This window comes from Leptopilina boulardi, unplaced genomic scaffold (genome assembly GCF_019393585.1).
Source record: "Leptopilina boulardi isolate dan_hultmark-lab unplaced genomic scaffold, ZJU_Lbou_2.1 LbouV2_266, whole genome shotgun sequence".
In the NCBI taxonomy this organism is placed as follows: Eukaryota; Metazoa; Arthropoda; class Insecta; order Hymenoptera; family Figitidae; genus Leptopilina; species Leptopilina boulardi.
Window position 1 is genome coordinate 4465032 of NW_026137825.1, and position 23652 is coordinate 4488683.

General features: G+C 18.6%; 1 protein-coding gene across 1 annotated transcript; it reads left to right on the forward strand.

Moving 5' to 3' along the window:
• Positions 1 to 2194: 2194 nt before the first annotated feature.
• LOC127281249 (uncharacterized) lies at positions 2195 to 23651 on the forward strand. Its single transcript, XM_051304865.1, has 18 exons — positions 2195 to 2339; positions 5903 to 6127; positions 7949 to 8147; positions 9448 to 9565; positions 10589 to 10835; positions 10915 to 11073; positions 11429 to 11513; positions 11705 to 11847; positions 11967 to 12103; positions 14500 to 14656; positions 14927 to 15125; positions 16514 to 16631; positions 16845 to 17091; positions 17321 to 17479; positions 18243 to 18327; positions 18464 to 18606; positions 18729 to 18865; positions 23612 to 23651. The coding sequence occupies exons 2-18, from the start codon at positions 5966 to 5968 to the stop codon at positions 23649 to 23651; spliced, it is 2535 nt and encodes an 844-aa protein (XP_051160822.1). The 5' UTR covers positions 2195 to 2339; positions 5903 to 5965.
• Position 23652: the final 1 nt, after the last annotated feature.

Genomic DNA, 23652 nt, shown 5'->3' on the forward strand with positions numbered 1-23652 from the left:
ATTATTTTCAATTTATCACTTAAAATTATAATACATCTAACACTGATATTTTTTTGTCCTTGAATTTTAATTTATTCAATTATGTTATCAAAAAAAAAAAAAAAAAAAAAAATTTTAAAAGACTATTTGATCAGCTCCAAGTGGTTTTTTTTCCTGCCTGTAGAATTCTTGACAGGAGTTAATGCCCTAAGATTTTTTTTTTTCTATTCTAAACTTGCGACAAAAATTTATCTAAATCTGTACTTTGAACTCAACAGTTTTTTTTTTGCGATAAAATAGCAAAATTTATTTTCACAAATATAAAACGAAAAAAAATAAAATAAAATATGTAAATCAATGGAAGTAAATAAAAAATTGAAATTTATTATTTTATACCTTTGCTATAAATATAAATGAAAAAAAAATGAAACAAATAAAACCCGTTTACATTGTTAAATAAATAAAATAATACTAAATAAATTTAAAAAAAAATTAAATTTGGTTTTATTTTATAAAAAAATAAAATTAAATATTAAAAAAAATATTAAATAAAAAAAATATTAAATAAATAAAATTTTGTTAAAAGTTTTTAATGAAAATAATAATTTGTAAAAGGCAAATTATCTATTACATTATTTTATCATTATTGTAGAAAAAAAAGCTTTTTATTTTTTTTAATATATGATTTTTAATGAGAACATTCGCGTAACAATGTTAACTAGAAAAATGCGAACAGTATAATGGAAGGTCGTGAGTGTGTGAATGAAATTTATACACATTATGCGATCAATGTTCTTTCAAGTGCACATAAAAATTTTTCAATTACAGAAATTGTTTGTTTAAAAATTTTTGAAATTAAGTTAAAAAAAAATATAAATAAAAATATCGTTTAAAATTTGTATATAATAAAAAATTGCAAATAAAATTTAAATTATTATTTTTTTCAATTATTTTTTTAAATTATTTTTTAAAATTATTATACAATAAATTATAGAATAATTATTTCCCTCTTCATATGTTAATTAATTAAATAAATTTAAATTTACAAAAATATAAACTTAAAGAAAACTAAAGTTTAAAATATTTAATTATATTTTATTATTTTATTATTATTATTATTATTATTATTATTATTATTATTATTATTATTATTATTATTATTATTATTATTATTATTATTATTATTATTATTATTATTATTATTATTATTATTATTATTATTATTATTATTATTATTTATTTTATAAATATTATTTAAAAATGAAAATTGAAATTATTATTTTTATTATTTATTTATTTTATTGTATTTTTTCAATTTAAATTAAATTTTTAGTAAATTGACTATTTTTTTGTAATTTTCTAATTATTATTTTTTTTTGAATTTTTAATTATTTTTAGTTAGTTTTTTTTTTTTTAATTTTTAATTTTTTGGCAGTGAGACAATGACTTTTTTCTGAATGAAAATTTTTTTTTTACTGTTCTTTTGTATTTATCTATAACGTCAGAATAAAATTAGAGATGAGATGCATGTGATTCTGTGAGCGTTTGAACAAAAGAAGTTTGCAAACTGAATGTAAATGGGAAGAACTGAGAAATAATAATGAAAAGAAATAAACAGTCAACTCCCGTTTGATCGGCAACTTGAATTCTACAATATTATGCGATGAAAGATCAGTTCGGTTTCAGTTCAAGTTCGCATCTCTCAGTTATAGGGAGAGTAAGTCGTCTTCCCCTTCAAAAAGGAAGCAAATCAGAAAATATCAAAAAAGAATTAAAACAATTTTTTCAAAAAAAAAAATTTTTTTTTTTAATTTTGTAAATTTTTATTTTATTCCATTTTTTTTTTTTTTTTTGCAAATACTAATTTTTATCAAAAAATTTTGTAATTTTAATTTTTTTAATTTTACCAATAACAGAAATTTTAATTTTATAATAATTAGAGGAAAATAATTTTCAACCAGAAAAAAAAACAATAGTAATATATTTAAAAATAAAAATTATTTTAATTTAATTAAAAAATTGAGTATTTATTGATTGAACGAAAATAATTTACTAAATGTATTTAAATATAAAATTGAAAATTAAAATAATTATTATGATTTTAATTTAAAATAAGTATAGAAGAAATTAATAAAAATTAATTCTGTCAAATAAATTATTTTTACAAGAAAATTAATAATTAACATTTATTTTATATAAATTATAATAGTTTTTATTGAATGTCAGAAAATGTGAATGTGATGAAATCAAAAATTTAGAGTTTGTTTTAAAGAGGATGTGTCAATTATTTACAACAAAAAAAAAAAATAGTGTATAAATAGAAAAAAAAATCACAAACAGAATTTTGAAAAATACTTCAGGTAAGAGGAATTTTTTTTTTCACTAATTTTCTATATTTTTGTGTATTGTTAGTGTATTTTTAAATAAATTTTTCTATATTTTTTATTTTATTTTTCTATATTTTTTATTTTTTATAAAATTTTTTTAAATAATAAAATTATTAATTACAATTAAATGACATTTTTAAAAATCGATAAAATTTACCGTTTATTTATTTATTTTTTTGAAAAATAAATGTAATGTCATGTTATTATATTTATGTGAATATAAATATATTGTATAGTATCGAAAAAAAATTTTCTCAATTACAATTTCTGTTTATATTATTTTACTATAGACATATTTTTTACAAACCGGAAATAATCATTTAAATATTTAAATTTTTCCCGCGTAAAATAAATGAACTTTCTTTTGGGGCAAAATTTCAAAATTTTAACTCTGTGTTAAATGGAAAATTAATTATTAAAGACTGTTGTAGATTATAAAATGTTAATGAATTTTAATTGTTTTGATAATATAAAAATACATTACAAAAATTTAATTACTTTTCACTTTCTATTTCTTAATATCATATTTTATAAACATTCTAAATTTCATTCGATTGTTATTATTTTAAATCATTTTTTTTATTGCATGTTTTTTGTTTTATATTTATATTAATTGTTTATTTATATTTTAAATATTTATATTTAAATGTAATTTTCCTTGAATTTAGTATAGTATTCATTTTAAATAAAAAATATATTCTCAATTTAAGAATATTTTCGAAAATAGGAAAATATTTTCAATTTAAGAATATTTTCGAAAATAGGAAAATATTCTCAAATTTAAGAATGTATTCTAAACGGAAAATTTTTTTTTTATCTGAAACAGTGAATTAATTTCACTAAAATAGTAAAAGTTTTAATTGAAACAACTAGAAATTTTTCTATTTTAGTGAAACCTTTCGCTGATCCAGGTAAATTTTTTTTTCCATCTAAAATAGGGAAATATTCTCAATTTAAGAATATTTTCTAAAATAGGAAAGTATTCTCAATTTAAGAATATGTTTCAAATATATAGATATATTTTTGAAAACAGAAATAAATAAACAAAAAAAATAAATATAAAATAAAATTATTATTTGTAATTTAAGAATATATACTAAATTGAAGAATAAAATATTGCAATACAAAATACTCGAAAATAAATTCCAAGAATATTTTCAATTTCAGATTATTCTTTTCCTGTATCGTATTGATACAATTAAAAAAAAAAAGAATCTGATCCTTGAACAGTCATTTTTATTGACAAAATATAAATATAAAAAAAATTTTTTCAATTTATCAACTGACTAAATTAAAGATACATTTTTTTTCATCAAGGAAGTTATTCTTTTTCCTATAAGAAATTTCGCAGGTTCAAAAAAAAAAAAAAAAAAAAATTACAAAAAAGAAAACGATAAAACTGGTTTTTTTTGAAACAAAAAAAATTTTTTTTTTTTTTTTTTGGCTTGTACCTACAGTTTGCAGAATATTATATGTTATAAAATTATGATGTATATATATATTGGCGCATAATCGTATCCTTGAAAAAATGAGAAAAAAAACTTGTTTCTTTTCTGGAATTTATTCTGATGAAAAAAATAAACAGAAGATGACCTTACAATTTTTATATCCTATTTTGTATCTTTTATATCAATCAATATTAATAATCCTTTTTATTTTTATTTCCTTAATCAATAAATTTTTTGAATTTAACAATATAGTGACTTATGTTAATTAATATTTACTTTTTTTTTGTTTCTGTAAAGAAAAATTTCTTAAATTAAACTATATATAGTGTCTTATATTAATTATCCAATATTAATTAATATTTCCGCAAATAAAAATTTGGTAAATTTGAAAAAAGGTATATTTTATTTTTAATTTTTTTTTTAATTTTTATTTTCACTCTCAGAAAAAAATTTTATTTGAATTAAACTGTTTTTTTTATATTTTAATATAATTTTTTTTGATTATTTTGAAAAAAATTGGTTTGATTCAAATAAATATTTATTTGATCTATAAATAAACGTTTGATAGATTTTAATAAATTCGAACAAAGAAAGAATTTTATTGAACTAAATTTAATTTATCAGAATTCTCATTCAATCGAATTTTATCTGATTTGAATTTTTAAGTGACAGAAATTCCAATTTTAATTTGTCCAAATTTTTATTTGTCCGAATTTTTATTTGTCCAAATTTTTATTTGTCCAAATTTTTATTTGTCCGAATTTTTATTTGTCCAAATTTTTATTTGTCCGAATTTTTATTTGTACAAATTTTTATTTGTCCGAATTTTTATTTGTCCAAATTTTTATTTGTCCAAATTTTTATTTGTCCGAATTTTTATTTGTCCGAATTTTTATTTGTCCAAATTTTAATTTGTCCGAAATTACAAATAACCGAACAAACAATCGACAGAAAGATTTTGGCGCAATTTTTGAAAATTGACCAATCACGATTTTCTCAATAATTTCTAATTTGGTCAATTTTCAAAAAAAAATTGCGCCGAAATCTTTCTGACGATTTTCTATTCGGTTATTTGTCATTTCGGACGCAAATGAAAATTTGACGTTTTAAAAATTCTATCAATTAAAAATTCGTATAAATAAAAATTCCAACAAATTTAAAATTCGATGAATGAGAATTTCTGTCATTTTAAAAATTCAAATCAGATAAAATTCAATTGAATGAGAATTCTGTTAAATTATGAAAGTTCGCCTTAATTAAAATTCATTTAAATAAAAAAATCATCTAAAGAAAATAGAGTGTAAAATAAAAATTCTGCCAAAACATAAATTCTGCTAAAAAATTTGCTAAAAATTTTTTATTATCTAAAAAAAACGTATAAAAAGAAAATCTGTCAAAAATTTCTAATTTATTTGCATCGCAAGTTTTGGCCTTTGGTTTAAAAATTTTGAAATTTTCATTGTCAAATTCAAACGATAAGAATCAACTGTTGAAATTTTAATATTGAAAAATTTCAAAATTTTAACTCCAGAGACCAAAATTTGTTATGCAAATTTATGAGCGTGTGTGCCCTTTTAAGATTTAATTAATGATTTTTATGGATTTATTAATGTGCCCTCTTTTTGAATAAGAGAATTTTTTTCAAATTGAAAAATAAATTTCAAATTTTTTTTGTTTTTTTTTGTCATTATGTCTATATATATTTTTTTAAAGTCTATTAAAAAAATTTGCATTGTGATTATTTTTCAGCTGATAATGTTGAAAATAGTATAGTATTAGTAGTAAAATGTAACATGCAATTCGTTTCGATATACAATTCTATTTTCTTTAGAAACTTAAAATTATGTGAAAATTTTTTTTTTTCAGTGTTTGAAAATTTTTTAACATATTATTTTTAAACAAAATTATTATATGCCCTTAAAATAAAAAAAAATTTGTGCAAATTCAAAAAAAAAAAAAAATTGAGTTTTTTGTTACGTACCTTATACCAGGAGGGGGGCGAGGCTATTATTGATTACGTTGTTAGTATCTGAAAATAAAAAAAAAAATTGTTTATAAAAAATATTTATATAATTTTTTTTTTTACAGGAGTTTCATTTAATTATTTGGATATAAAATTGGAAAAGTTTGTGTAAAAAAAAAAAAAAAAAAATGTTACTTTTTTCCATTCTTCTATGCAGCATTTATTTTCCAATAAATTGCAATACATATTCATTGATATTTGATGTAATTTTTGGAAAAGGAGGAAATATTCAACGAGTACGAAATATTGAGACTGCTAGATCATTAAATCGATTCTCTATTCTTGATTTTGTAAGTGAAAAATAAATTTTTTTTTCTTCTCCAATTTTAATTTACTTTAAATGGTATTTTTGTTAACTAATATTATAATATTATTTTTATATATATTTTTTGTAATATAAAATTATTATTTATATTATATTTATATATTACATACCTATAAATTATAATTAAATTTTTTTTATTATTTAGTACTTTTTAGTATACGAAAGGGAATTTTTTTTTGTAAGCCTGATTACTTGTAAAATAAAATAAATAAATAACAATTTACCTATATAATAAATGCTATTATTACTCATTGTCATTTACTTTTTTTTAAATTATATTAAAAATATAATATAGTAAAAAAAGTTGATTATTTAAGAAGTATATTATATTATTTTATAATAATATAATTTTATTATATTATTATTTTTATTATTATTATTATTTTATATTATTTTTTATTGTATTATATTATCAATTTTATTTAACTTTTACTGTTGGCGAAAATAATTTTTTATATATCAAAGGTTCATTCACTTGCAAGTAGTTAAAGTCAATATTTGTCAGGCTTTATGTTTTTTTTATGGAAACAAAAATATCTTTTTATATACCATATAATTTATTATTTATAATATTTTATAAACATTGTGAAATTATTAATATAAATAAATATTATAATAATGTTTCCAAAAATAAACAAATGGTAAATAAAAGAATTTTTATTTTAAAAGTAAAAAAAAAATTATATTTTTTTTTTAATTCATATATAAAAAAAACAAAACAAAATGCAATTTTTTTTTATTAATATATTTTTTTTTAAATTCATTTTACAACTAATATTAATTATTTTTTGAATTAATTAAATTCGATTCATGGAAGATAAAAAAAAAAAAAAAAATGTTTGTGTAATTTTACATAATTAGTGACAATTAGTTTTTTTATTTTTTATTTTCACAGTTTTCTATTATTATTTATTATTCTTGATTTTGTAAGAAAACAAAAATTTTTTTTCCCTAATTATTGTTTAATTTTAATTTAATTTAAATTATTTTTATATTGATTGTTATTAGATTATTAATTGGTAAAACAGATTAACAATGAAATCTGTTTTATCGATAAATGAAAAACAAAATTCACTATTAATCTATTTTACCGATTAGTGATAATGCAGGTTTGACTGTTTTGGTGGTAATCGGTAAAACAGATTAATAGTGAAATCTGTTTTTGATTAATCGGTAAAACAGATTAATAGTGAAATCTGTTTTTGATTAATCGGTAAAACAGATTAATAGTGAAATCTGTTTTTGAATAATCGGAAAACAGAATTTAACTATTAATCTGTTTTACCAATGAATGATAATGCAGGTTTGACTGTTTTGCTGGTAATCGTTAAAACAGGTGAATAGTGAAATCTGATTTTGATTAATCGGTAAAACAGATTAATAGTGAAATCTGTTTTTGATTAATCAGTAAAACAGATTTCACTACTAATCTGTTTTACCGATGAATGATAATGCAGGTTTGACTGTTTTGTCTGTAATCGGTAAAACAGATTAATAGTGAAATCTGCTTTTGATTAATCGGTAAAACAGATTAATAGTGAAATCTGCTTCTGATTAATCGGTAAAACAGATTAATAGTGAAATCCGTTTTTGATTAATCGGTAAAACAGATTTCACTACTAATCTGTTTTACCGATTAATGATAATGATGGTTTGACTGTTTTAGCTGTAATCGGTAAAACAGATTAATAGTGAAATCTAAATATATCATACATTTAGTTGATGGCAAATATTATTTAAATTTGCTATTTCGATAAAAAAAAATTGATAAGGTTTTTTTTTTTAGATTGGATTAGTTGAACGGCACGGGTATCCGGCAGAGGAACATGTAGTCACAACGAAGGATGGTTATATTTTAAAAATTCACCGGATACCAGGCAGTCCCTCTAAACCAAAATCGGAAGGGAAACCAGCTGTTTTTATGCAACATGGTATCCTCGCTTCGTCCGACACTTTTGTCTTAATGGGTCCTAAAAGAGATCTAGGTACGTTTTTCTTAGCCAAAAAAAAAAAATTTCATTTTGTAGTCAAAATTAATTTTATATAATTCATTTGACAATGCAAAATCTTTTACTCGTCAAACTTTTGCTGTTTTTTTTCTATTATTTATTGTTGAAATTTACTTTTTATTTTTCTATTTATTTTTTAAAAATTTTAATTATTGTTTAATTCAATATTAATAAATATTATTTATTTAATTTTAAAAAAATATTTTTATTATATTTTTTTGTATAGATAAGAAAAAATATATTATTATATGTTTGAGAGTAAATTTAATTTTTTTTACCAGAATTAATATACAAAACTATATTCTATATCGTTTATTGAATAAAAATATAAGAAATAATTGTAACTGCAAATAATAATTGAAGGGCACTGACAAGGTAAACGTGTCACGTTAGTTGCCCTGCAATGAACTTGATAATCTCAACTTTCGTGAAATTTAGGTCAAGATGAACCAGATAAATGATTGCGATAATAATTATATATCAATAATAATAATAATAATAATAAAAAACGCACAATCTATAAATTATCGCACATAAAATGTTTTATCAAATTATCATTGGGAAAGAATTTTTCAAAAAATAATTCTTTTACATTTTCTTTGTTTTATGATGACAATGATGACTTTATTATATATTTACAATGACTTAATTTCAAATGTCACTTCATTATTATATTAGATAATTTTATTATTTAATATTACAACATTAAAAATAAAAGTAATGTTTTTTGTTATTTATTTATATATTTAAATAAATAAATAAATAATTGTTTAATTTTAATTAATAAATAATATTAATAGTAAATAAAAAATAATAATAATAAAAATATTAATAATAATATTAGTAATTATAATTATAATTTTATTATTAATAATATTTATTTATATATAATACATTTTAAAAAAAAAATTTTCCAATACCAAAACAATGGAATATTCGTCTTAATTGAATAGAAAAATCATAATCATGATTTAATCAAAATTCATATTTAAAAAAATAATCGATTCAAGTTGAAAGATCAGGAAAAAAATTATAAATTCGAGATTTTTTATTGAATGAACAGGAAAATAGTAATTATTTTTAATTCTAATACATAAATGAAAAAAAAAAATTGAATCATTAATATTGATCTTCAGTTTGTCAGAATTTTGCTATTATATCAAAGATGAGGAAAAAAAGAAAATAAATGGATAATTTTTTATTTTCATTGTTTAAATTTAATTATTTAATCACCTTTTTTTTAAAAAAAAAAAAATAAATTTATGTTTTATTGTAGCATTTTTATTAGCAAATGCCGGCTACGATGTTTGGATTGGAAATGTTCGAGGAAATACATATTCTAGAGCTCATAAAACACTATCTCCTGATCGTGATTCTAAATTTTGGAAGTTCAGGTAAAAAACAAATATAGATTGAAAAAAAAATATTTTATTTAATTTAAACACTCGATTACTTAAATTATATTATCAAATAAATATTTACTTGAACCAAATAATTTTTTATTTGAATTAAATAAATTATATTTGAAGCAATAATTTTTATATTTGAAATAAGTACACAATTTAATTTATTGAAATAATAATTATTTGATACAAATAAATATTTATTTAATAATAATCGAGTATTTGAATTAAATAAATTTTTTTTTCAGTGTACAATAATTTTTTAAAAATTATTTTGATTTATGAATTTTTGTGTATTTGGAAAAAAAATGTATATTTATAATAATTATTATTTTAATATTTATATTATTATAAGAAAAAATATATTATTATATGTTTGAGAGTAAATTATATTTATAATAATAATTATAATAATTAATAATTATAATATTATTTATAATAATAAATAATTACTAAATTATGTATATAATTGAGTTCATCACTTATTACAATGATCAATTATTGTAAATCAAATTTTTTTTTTTTTTTTTTTTTGATATGGACATCACGAAATTTTCAAAAATTATGATAATGATTTCCTCAATCGTACATAAGAGATTACGTAAGCTAGTACCGTAAGACGGGGTTATTTTATTCATTGCGGGTAAATTCACTCACCAATTTATCTGCTTCAAATTAAATTAAATTATTATTAAAAAAAAAAAAACATTAAGTAATTAGAATTAATTTTATAATGAAATGAAATTTTAAAAAATGAAAAATAAAAGATCTTCAATTTTTTTTTGAAATTATTTATAATTATCTATTTAATATAAAAAAAAAGATTTTTTATTTTCAAAATAAAAAAAAAATAATGGAAGAAAATTTTTTTGCAGCATCCACGAAATTTTTTTTTTTTTTTTTATTTTAAAAATGAAAAAAAAAATAATAATGAAAGAAAAAATTTTTTGCAGCTTCCACGAAATTTTTTTTTATTTCAAAAATGAAAGAAATTTTTTTTTTTTTTTTTTACAGTTTCCACGAAATTGCAGTTTACGATGTATCAGCGTCAATTGATTATATTTTGAAAAAAACTGGCGAGAAAAATTTGACATACATTGGCCATTCAATGGGAACAACAATTAGTTATGTTCTTTTATCAGAAAAACCGGAATATAATGAAAAAATTAAATTTAACATTTGTTTAAGTCCAGTTGCATCATGGCGGCATAAACGAACGCCATTTTTTAATATTGTCGTCAATTCAACTCCCCTTTTACAGGTGATTTTCTTAATTTTATATACAATTTTATTTTTCAAAAAAAAATAAAATATTAATAAAAAAATTTTGTATTTTTCAGAAAATATTGCAAAAAAATCAAATAAACGAATTTTTTCCATTATCCAAGGAGGGAATTAAAACTGGAATGGCATTTTGTAGTGAAATTTCCATTCTACAACCATTTTGCATTAGTCTTATTTTATTAATAAGTGGATATGATTTAGAGCAATTAAATACGGTATATTTATAATAATTTTTGAACATTAAAAAATTACATTTTTGAAAAAAAAAGTATTAAAATTAAATATTAATATTTTAATAATATTATTGAAAAATAAATTTCATATTTTTTTTTTTAAACTGTAATTAAAATTTCATTTTCGTTTTTTAATAGAAAAATAATTTTAATGGAAGAATAATTTTTTTTTTAGAAAACATTATACCGTATATTTTGTAAATTTATTTTTATAAAAAAAAAAGTGAATATTTAAAATTTAAATTTTATCATTGAAAAATAAATTGTAATATTTTTTTTTAATATAAAAAATAATTTTAACGAATGATTAATAATTGCATTTTTTTTTTTTTTTCAGAAAGCATTGCCATATATTTTTTCCTATTTTCCTTCTGGCACATCAGTTCAAATAATGTATCATTTCTATCAAAACATTGCCTCAGGTATGGTATTTAATTGTTCACTCGTTATTATATGTATATATAAATTATTCGCAAATTGCACGAGTTATGAATTAATCACCAATTTCAATTTCCACTCATAAAAATTATATTTCACAAAAATATTTTTTTTAAAAAAAAATACATAATAATGAAATAAAAAAAATTTTTTTTTTTTCACAATAATTTTCCAGGTGAATTTCAACAATTTGATTATGGGGGAGAAAAAAATTTTCTAACTTATGGCCAAGAGAAACCGCCTTTGTACAATTTAAAAAATGTTCAAACGCCAGTTGCTTTAATTTATGGCGGTGGCGATGTTATTTCAACGAGAGAAGTAAATTATCATTTTATAAATGATACAAAAAAAAAAAAAAAAAATTTTAGTGCAATAATATTTTTTTTGTAATTAATTAATAAATTAATTAATCAAATGTATTTTTTTTTTTGTTCCAGGACAGTGAAGAGTTAAAAAAACTACTGCCAAATGTTGTAACACTTGAAAAAGTGCCTCATCCAAATTTTAGTCACTTGGACTTTATTTGGGCGAGAAATGTTAAATCTTTATTAAATGATCGAATATTAAAATTAATGTCAAAATTCTAAAATTCGATCAAAAAATTCGCTTAATTAAAATTAATAATAATAATAATAATTAATACCTAGTAATTAATAATTATTAATAATTATTACTAATTAATACTTAATAATTAATAAATAATTATTAATAATTATTATTAATTAATAATTAATAATTAATAATTAATAATTAATAATTAATAATTAATAATTAATAATTAATAATTAATAATTAATAATTAATAATTAATAATTAATAATTAATAATTAATAATTAATAATTAATAATTAATAATTAATAATTAATAATTAGTAATAATTAGTAATAATTATTATTAATTATTAATAATATTAAAAATTAATTCGATTAATTAGAGTTTAAAAAGTTGAACTTGAACGCAGACTGATCTTTTTTTTTTTTTTTTGAAAATATAAAAACTAGAGTTTTATATTATTTTTTTTTTGTGAAAATATTTTAAAACGACGTAAACATGAGTCTAGTCATTGTTTAATAACTTTTTATTATTGTAAATATAATTAAATTTTTTTTTTAAGATTATTTTTTAAGTATATAAAATAAAAAAAAAATTATTATTTTAAGAGGATAAAAATTCAAAAAGTTTTAATAACTTTTTTGTTTTAACTATTATAAAAATTTTTAAATTTATAAATAAAAATTAATATCTTTTGATAAATTATTATTAAGTAAATTTTGATTATATTGCAAGAAATTTTTGTCGATTAATTAGAATTAAAAAAAGTATCTATAATTTTATTGAAAAATTATGTATGTCGCTATATAACGTTAAAAAAAGTTAATGTTTAAATTAATTTTACGCCTATACTTATGCAAATATTCTTTCCGATAAGCGATCTTTAAATTTAAATTAGTAAAAATGTAATAATTCAAATTAGTGGAAATTTTCACTAATTTTTCTTTCTCATAAAAGAAAGTATATTTAGTAAAAAAAAAATATTACTATTTGATTTAGTAATTTTTTTTTAAATTTAAATTTAAAACTAAAATTTCAGTTAAAAAATGACTGAAAATTAGTAGAAATTTTTCACTAAATTTTATTTTCTCATAAAGAAAGTATTTTTAGTAAAATTTATTTATTAATATTTCTATTTGATTTAGTAAATTTTGTTTTACTAAAATTTTAGTGAAAAATGACTGAAAATTAGTAGAAATTTCCACTAATTAAAATTTAGAAAGCAGTCACTACTATTTTTTGTTAAGTTATAGGTAAAAAAAAAAATTTATAAAAAAAATTAAAATTACAATAATCAGTTTAAATGTAAATTTACATTTATGTAAATTAATATTGTATAATATTAAAATTAATAAATAAATTCGACAATACATTGTGTGACATGACAAATTTATATATACAATAGAAAAATTAATTAAACATTATAAAATTAATTTCGTTGATAAAAAATTCTGTTAAATATAATTTAAAGAAAAAAAGAATTAAATTTTTATTTTATATAAAATAATCTACAATTTCTCATAAAACAGGAATTCATATAATAAAAATATTAATTTTAATTTAATGAATAAATAAATTCATATCGATTATGTATAAAATGTCATGTTGAATTTAAATTTAAAAATTTATCAATATAATTTATTTTAAAATTTTATTTAATTCCACTCAATGTTCTGAAAAATATTTAAAAATAAAAAAACTCAATAAAAATTTTAATCTATCATAATTGCATTAAATTGTACATTTAATTAAGCAAACGTAAATTTCGCGTGGAAATAGAATCATGGCTAAAATTACCGACACAGACTGCTACATTACCGACTACCGGTAAATATAAAAATGAAGATATAAAAATAACCGAGATAGAAATCTACATTACCGACTGTCGGTAAAAAAAGAAAAATATGGTATAAAAATTACCGACATAGAATTCTACATTACTGACTTTCGGTAAAACAAGAAAATGACAGTATAAAGTGGGCCCCTTCATAAATTCTGACTCACATGTATTTCTCTTTTTCATTTAAAAAAATACATTTTAATTTATATTACTTTGTTGAATAAATAATAAATATTAATTAAAAATTACATATTGCATGGAATTTTCGAAATTTGATTGGGGGGTTGATAGTGATGATTAAGGGAAATTCCATTATTTTTTAGTTTATTTAAAAAAAAATAATTAATGCATATTGCGAGCAAAAAAAATTTCCCCCTGATTTAAGTGAGAAAAATTCCATTTTTTTATCATAATGAGAAAGTATTTGATTTTTTTTTAATTATAAAACAGAATGATAATTATAAAATGATAACACAAAACATAATATAAATTCTCTTGTACAGTATAAAATTCATTCATTTTCAGTGTTACTGTATCTATAGAGACAATTGTAAAATTTTAAATAGAAAAAAAAAATGTTGTTTTTTTATATTATTCTTCTATTCTATTTTCCATTAAATTGTAGAGCCTATTCATTATTATTTGACGTAATGTTAGGAAAAGGAGGAAATGTTTCTCGGGTGCGAAATATTGAAGAAGCTAGATCATCAAAAGAATTTGCCATTCTTGATTTTGTAAGGAAACAAATTTCTTTTTCTCTAATTATTGTGTAATTTTAATTTCAGTACTTTTTATATTAATTGTTATTAGATTATTAATTAGTAAATCATATTTCAGTGTTAATCTGTTTTACCGATTAATGATAATGCAGGTTTGACTGGTTTGACTTTAATCGGTAAAACAGATTAATAGTGAAATCTAAATATAACTGACATTTAGTTGATGGCAAATATTATTTAAATTTGCTATTTCGATAAAAAAAAATTGATAAGGTTTTTTTTTAGATTGGATTAGTTGAACGGCACGGGTATCCGGCAGAGGAACATGTAGTCACAACGAAGGATCGTTATATTTTAAAAATTCACCGGATACCAGGCAGTCCCTCTAAGCCAAAATCGGAAGGAAAACCAGCTGTTTTTATGCAACATGGTCTCCTCGCTTCATCCGACACTTTTGTCTTAATGGGTCCTAACAGAGATTTAGGTACGTTTTTTTAAGCAAAAAAAAACAAATTTTTTTTTAATTAATTCGTGAATACTTTATATTGAAAAAAAAACTTTTTGGTTCAAATAATTTGTTACTTGGCTATTAACAAAATAAATATTTATTTGGAGCAAATAAATTTTATTTGAATCAAATATATGAATGAAATAAAATATATTGGAATAAATTTAATTCTGTTTTTACAACAAATACCTTCTAATTGATTCAAATAATAATTATTTGATACAAATAAATATTTAATTAGTTGAAACAAAAAAATAATTAGTTGAAGCAAATAAATAATTAGTTGATAAAAATAAATTATTATTTGATACAAGTAAATAATTAATTGATACAAATAAATAATTAGTTTGAAACAAATAAATAATTAGTTGATGCAAATAAATAGGTAATTAGTTAATACAAAGAAATAATTAGTTGAAGCAAATAAATAATTAGTTGATACAAATAAATAATTAGTTTGAAACAAAAAAAAAATTAGTTGATGTAAATAAATATGTAATTAGTTGATACAAAAAAATAATTAGTTGAAACAAATAAATAATTAGTTGATACAAATAAATATTTAATTAGTTGAAACAAAAAAATAATTAGTTGAAGCAAATAAATAATTAGTTGATAAAAATAAATTATTATTTGATACAAGTAAATAATTAATTGATACAAATAAATAATTAGTTTGAAACAAATAAATAATTAGTTGATGCAAATAAATAGGTAATTAGTTAATACAAAGAAATAATTCGTTGAAGCAAATAAATAATTAGTTGATACAAATAAATAATTAGTTTGAAACAAAAAAAAATTAGTTGATGTAAATAAATATGTAATTAGTTGATACAAAAAAATAATTAGTTGAAACAAATAAATAATTAGTTGATACAAATAAATAATTAGTTGATACAAATAAATAATTATTTGATACAAGTAAATAATTAGTTAATACAAATAAATAATTACTTAACACAAATAAATTTTTAGTATTTTTTTGAAAAAACATATATTTTAAAATATTAAAAATTATTTATATTTAAAATTTCACAAAAAAAACTAATTAAATTTATATATATTTTTTATCACCTTTTTTTTAAAAACCAAATTTATGTTTATACACTGAAAAAAAAATTTATTTGATTCAAATACCGGTGTATTTGGTTATTATCAAATAAATATTTACTTGAATCAAATATTTCTTATTTGAATCAAATAAATGGTATTTGCTTCAAATACTGAAATATTTGATTCAAATATTATATATTTGATTCAAATAAGAAATATTTGATTCAAGTAAATATTTATTTGATAATAACCAAATACACCGGTATTTGAATCAAATAAATTTTTTTTTCAGTGTATATATTTTACAGCATTTTTATTAGCCAATGCCGGCTACGATGTATGGATTGGAAACGTACGAGGAAATACCTATTCTAGAGCTCATAAAACACTATCTCCTGATCGTAATCCTCAATTTTGGAAGTACAGGTAAAAAATAAGTGTATACAATAATAAAAATAAAAAAAAATCATTTTGATTTCAGATTTTTTTTGTAAAAAAAAAAATATATATATATATAGAGTATTATAAAAATTAAAAATTTGATTAAAATTTATTATACAATGATGTTCGTTTTTTTTTTTTAATAAAAGAATTTTTAGAAATTAAAAATAATTATAAAAAATAAAAAAAAAATTTTAGCTTCCATGAAATTGCGCTCTACGATGTTGCAGCATCAATTGATTATATTTTGGATAAAACTGGAGAACAAAATTTGACATACATTGGCCATTCAATGGGAACAACAATGAGTCTTATTCTTTTATCAACAAAACCAGAATATAATGAAAAAATTAAATTTAACATTTGTTTAAGTCCAATTGCATTTTGGCAACATAAACCAACGCCATTTCTTCAATCTATTATTAAATCTGTTCCTGTTGTAAAGGTTTATTTTTTTAATAAATATAATTTTTATAAAAATATTGCTTTTATTTTTTTCAATTAAAACTAAATAAATAAATAAAAATAAAAACTATTTTTAAAATCGACTTTATCAACTTTCTTTTTTTTTTTATCTATATTAGAAAAATATTTTTCTACTTTATTCATCAGAGATTTTTTAATGTAATTTTTTGGGTGAAAAAAAAATAATAATAAACAATTTTTCATTTCAGAAAATATTGGAAAAAAAACAAATCTACGAATTATTTCCATTGTCAAAGGCAGGAATTAAAAGTGGTACGTCACTTTGTAGTAAAGTTTCACAATTGCAACCAATTTGCGTTAAAATTCTCACATTATTAAGTGGATATAATTTGGATCAATTAAATAAGGTATTTAATAATTTTCGAATTATAAAAATTGAAAAAATTTTTATTTGATTCAAATAATCGATTACTGAACTATTATCAAATATTTATTTTTTTATTAAATAATTATTATTTGAGTCAATTAAGTGGTATTTGTTTATAAAAATAATAATAATAATTACTATTATTATTATTATTATTATTATTAATATTTACTATTTCTTCATTTATTACTAGATCAAATAAAGTTTATTTAGTACAAATAAAACTGAATTAAAATAATAAAATAAATATATAGATGCTTAAAAATACACGGTAAAAAAATTTACCTGGAAAAGCGAAACGTTTCACTACAGTAGCAAAAGTTTTACTTGCTACTAGTTAAATTCTTCGCTATTCTAGTGAAACCTTTCGCTGTTTCAGATAAATTTTTTTTCCATGTAAATAAATAAATATAAAAATTTATCTGTTAATTTGTCTCACAGCCTACTAGTTTATTTATTTGTCGTAAATAAATTTTTTTGCTTAAATCAAATAAAAATTTATTTGAATCAAATAAATATTTATTAGGCTGTGAGATTTATTATCATTTCTATGGGTGTAGAATAAAAAAATAACATTGAATCTAATATAAAATATTTTAGTACAAAAAAGAAAAGAAACTAAAAAATTATTTAAAAAATAAACAAAAATTCTTATTTTTAATATATTTTTTTTTTAAATAAAATTTTTATTTCTATATATGTAAAATAATTTAAATATAAAAATGTAATAATTACTATTTCAGAATTCATTGCCATATATTTTGTCCTATGCTCCAGCGGGCACGTCGATTCATTTAGTGTATCATTTTTATCAAATTATAAAATCAGGTATGTTAAATTATAACGAATTTGCAATGTAAATTAATCGCTATATTTTCATTTTCAATTTCAATTAAACGAAAAATTATATTTTATGTTATCAAAAAAAAAAAAAAAAAAAAATACAATTTCCAATGATTTTCAGGAGATTTACGACAATTTGATTATGGAAGAGCAAAAAATTTGGTTATTTATGGCCAATATAAACCGCCTTTATATAATTTTCAAAATATTAAAATACCAGTCGCTTTAATTTATGGTGGAGGTGATGTTCTTTCAACAAAAGAAGTAAGTTTTTATTTTTAATTATAATTATTTTTTGTTTCATTTTTTTTAATGTTTTTATATTAAAAAAAAAAAAAACTGAAATAATTCATAAAAATTTTGTTTCCGATTTTTTTTTTTTTTAGGACAGTGAAGAACTGAAAAAGCATCTGCCAAATGTTTTTACGCTTGAAAAAGTGTCAGATCCAAAATTTACTCATTTAGATTTTCTTTGGGCAAAAAATGTTAAATCTTTATTAAATGACCGAGTGATGTATTTAATGTCAAAATTTAATAATTCTACATTAATTAATTAATTAAAAAAAATTTGATTAATTATATTATAATTTAAAAAGTTGAATTTGGAATGCAGACTTTAATTTTCTTTTTTCCTAATTATTAAAACTTTGGTTTTATATTTTTATGTATTTTTCTAGAAAATATTTTTTAACGACATTTATATGCGTGTCTAGTTATTGTTTATTAAATTTTATTATTGGAATTAAAAAAAAATGTTTTAAATTATTTCTATTTTCATAATTGAAAGAAAATTTATAAAATTATTATTTAATAATAATTTTATAATATCATTTTTCATATATAATTATATATGTATAGGTATATCAATTTTTTTTTATATAATTTTGTATATCAATTTTTTTTTTCATATAATTTTATAATAAAATTATTATTTTTATTTTCAAAATTTAATTAAAATTTTAATGCCTATTTTTTATAACTATGAAAAATTTTTTTTAATAAAATTAATATCATTATGCTATCAGAAAGTCGATTTCGATTATCTGCTCTGTAAAAAATTTGTCGAAATAAATTTTACGCCTGCACTTATGCAATTTTTCTTTCTGACAAGCAAGCAAGTAGCTATGAAATTTTCTTGCTTTAAGGGTGTGTGAGAGTGAGAGAGGGACAAGAAGATATTTATTTTACAGTGTTTGGACTTTATTATTAATTTCTAATTTGTATAATATATTTTATATTCAAAAAATTATTAATAAATAAATAAATATATATATATATATATATATATAAAATATATAATATAAAAATTTTTTTTATTGAGAGAAAATTTTTACTTAATTAATTATAAATTATTTAAATATTTATAGGACAATGTACACCCATAGAAATGATTTATTTGTACCAAATAAAATATATATTTGTGTTAAATAAACGGATATTTGTCTCTCAGAGCCTACTAAAATTATTTATTTGGTGTAAATAAAAATTTTTATTTATCATAAATAAAATTTTTATTTAAATCAAATAAAAATTAATTTGCAACAATTAAATATTTATTTGAAACAAATAAATATTTATTTGGCTCCGACTATTAATTTTATTATTATATATAAAATAAATGAAATGAATTAATTTAAAAATTAAAAGTTCCTTGTAAAAAATAAATTAGTCAACTATTTATACTTAAAAAAAAATTACAATGACAAATTTTCAAAAAAAAAAACGAATACCTATAACTTAGTGAACAAAAATATGTATATGATATGTTAATTTTATTAATAAATGCACGAAAAAAATGAAATATTTAAATAAAATTCCAATAAAAGAAGATAAATAATAGAAAAACAAAATTTCTTTTTAAAATTAGAAATATTATATATTTATGAACTTGAAATAAATTTTGAATAATAAAATAATTACCTATATATGGATTGCAAAAAAAAAAAGTGTGTCACAAAATTTGGAATTGTGTGTAAAATATATATATATATAATAAAACGTGCGCCTCTCAAAATACACCGCAAATGGAGAAAGCAAATTATTATAAATTGATTGGTGAAATGAATATATATAGACAGACGTCACACACAATATATTCCACCTCTGGTGAGAAAAGAGGAGAAAGGAGTCTGAATTATTATTTGATATTCATCTTCGCAGGACATCTTCATCTCTTGAAATGATAATGTGCGTGTGCTTATTCCATTGGCGGCGAATTAATTTTAAAAAAAAAATCAATGTTTATAAAAAATTATCAAAAAAAAATTTTTTATTTGATTTCAAATAATTAGTAATTAGTAATTAGTATTTAGTAAGTAGTAACTAGTAATTAGTAATTAGTAAGTAGTAATTAGTAATTAGTATTTAGTAATTAGTTTTTAGTAAGTAGTAAGTAGTAGGTAGTAAGTAGTATTTAGTAAATAGTATTTAGTAAGTAGTAAGTAGTAATTATTAATAAGTAATTAGTTTTTAGTAATTAATAATTAGTATTTAGTAAGTAGTAATTAGTAATTAATATTTAGTAAGTAGTAATTAGTAAGTAGTAAGTAGTAATTAGTATTTAGTAATTAGTTTTTAGTAAGTAGTAACTAGTAAGTAGTAAGTAGTAAGTAGTATTTAGTAAATAGTATTTAGTAAGTAGTATTTAGTAAGTTGTAACTAGTAAGTAGTAAGTAGTATTTAATAAGCAGTATTTAGTAAGTAGTATTTAGTAAGTAGTAAGTAGTAAGTAGTAATTAGTTTTTAGTAATTAGTATTTAGTAAGTAGTAATTAGTAATTAATATTTAGTAAGTAGTAACTAGTAATTAGTAAGTAGTAAGTAGTAAGTAGTAATTAGTAATTAGTATTTAGTTTTTAGTAAGTAGTAAGTAGTAAGTAGTAAGTAGTAAGTAGTAAGTAGTAAGTAGTAAGTAGTAAGTAGTAAGTAGTAAGTAGTAAGTAGTAAGTAGTAAGTAGTAAGTAGTAAGTAGTAAGTAGTAAGTAGTAAGTAGTAAGTAGTAAGTAGTAAGTAGTAAGTAGTGAGTAGTAAGTAGTATTTAGTAAGTAGTAAGTAGTAATTAGTAATTATTAATAAGTAATTAGTTTTTAGTGATTAATAATTAGTATTTAGTAAGTAGTAATTAGTTATTAGTATTTAGTAAGTAGTAATTAGTTATTAATATTTAGTAAGTAGTAACTAGTGAGTAGTAAGTAGTAAGTAGTAATTAGTAATTAGTAATAAGTAATTAGTTTTTAGTAAGTAGTAACTAGTATTTAGTAAGTAGTAAGTAGTAACTAGCAATTAGTAATTAGTATTAATTAGGTAGTATCTAGTAATTAGTAAGTAGTAAGTATTAATTAGTATTTAGTAATTAATAATAAGCATTCAGTAAGTAGTAACTAGTAATTAGTAAGTAGTAAGTAGTAATTAGTTTTTAGTAATTAATAATTAGTATTTAGTAAGTAGTAATTAGTAATTAATATTTAGTAAGTAGTAAGTAGTGATTAGTAATTAATATTTAGTAAGTAGTAACTAGTAATTAGTAAGTAGTAAGTAGTAATTAGTAAGTAGTAAGTAGTAAGTAGTAATTAGTATTTAGTAATTAGTTTTTAGTAAGTAGTAACTAGTAAGTAGTAAGTAGTAAGTAGTATTTAGTAAATAGTATTTAGTAAGTAGTATTTAGTAAGTTGTAACTAGTGAGTAGTAAGTAGTAAGTAGTAATTAGTAATTAGTAATAAGTAATTAGTTTTTAGTAAGTAGTAACTAGTATTTAGTAAGTAGTAAGTAGTAACTAGCAATTAGTAATTAGTATTAATTAGGTAGTATCTAGTAATTAGTAAGTAGTAAGTATTAATTAGTATTTAGTAATTAATAATAAGCATTCAGTAAGTAGTAACTAGTAATTAGTAAGTAGTAAGTAGTAATTAGTTTTTAGTAATTAATAATTAGTATTTAGTAAGTAGTAATTAGTAATTAATATTTAGTAAGTAGTAAGTAGTGATTAGTAATTAATATTTAGTAAGTAGTAACTAGTAATTAGTAAGTAGTAAGTAGTAATTAGTAATTAGTATTTAGTAAGTAGAAACTAGTAATTAGTAATTAGTATTTAGTAAGTAGAAACTAGTAATTAGTAGTTAGTAATTAGTATTTAGTAATTAGTAATTAGTACTTAGTAAGTAGTAATTAGTACTTAGTAATTAGTAATTAGTAATTTGTAATTATTATTAATTAGATATTAATTATAATTAATTCTTAATTCTCAATATTTTTTTATTTATTGTAATTCAAACGGTTGTTTATAATATTTACTGTTATAACAATAAATTATAATAAAATAATAAAAAAAATAATATAAACAGGTCGTTAAATTAAATTTTCAAATTCAATATATCTTCTATTTTTAATTTAATTTCTTTAAAAATTTTATATTCCATTATTTCTTTCCAAATATTACTCGTAAATTACAAATAAATAAATTAAATTAATTAACAAAAAAAAATATGTCAATTTTATTATTGCTATTATTATCTTTGATAATTTGTTAATTTAATTTAATGGAGTAAATTGATCCCACACTGATTGCTTTTAAATGTCATGTTGAATTTAAATTTAAAAGCTTCTCAACATATATATATATATATAGTTACAATTATAACAGTAATTTTTCTCACAATAATCCAAGGAAAATTTAACAAATTAAATTTGAGTTTTGCAAAACTATAGAAAATAATTAAGTAAAACAAATTAATTTGATAAGCAAATTATAAAAAATAAAATTAATTTTTCTCATAACATAAGAAAAACAAAATTTATTTATGATTTAAAATATTTTCATAATTTATTCAAATAATGAAAATAATTTATTTGTATTAAATAAATATTTGTACAAAATAAATATTCGTACCAAATAAATATTTTTATTAAATAAATATTGGTATCAAATAAATATTTTGTATCAAATAATAATTATTATTTTGAATTAAAAGCTATTTATTTTTAATACAGAAATTATATTAAATAATTTTTTTTTTTTTATTTAAATCAAATAAAAATTTATATAATTCAAATAAATATATTTATTTGAATCAAATAAATACTTATTTGGCTCTAAGACAAATATATCATTTTTCTGTGCGTTGATTCGAATACAGTTTATTTGAATAAATTAAAAAAAAATTATTTGATAAAAATAAATATTTTGATAAACGATTATTTGAAAACGAAAAATATTTTTTTTTTCATTGTACAGTAAAAAAAAAAATATTTTTTTTTTATAATTATTGACATAGGACCCAATATGAAACAAGAGGACTCGACGCCTATGAATGAA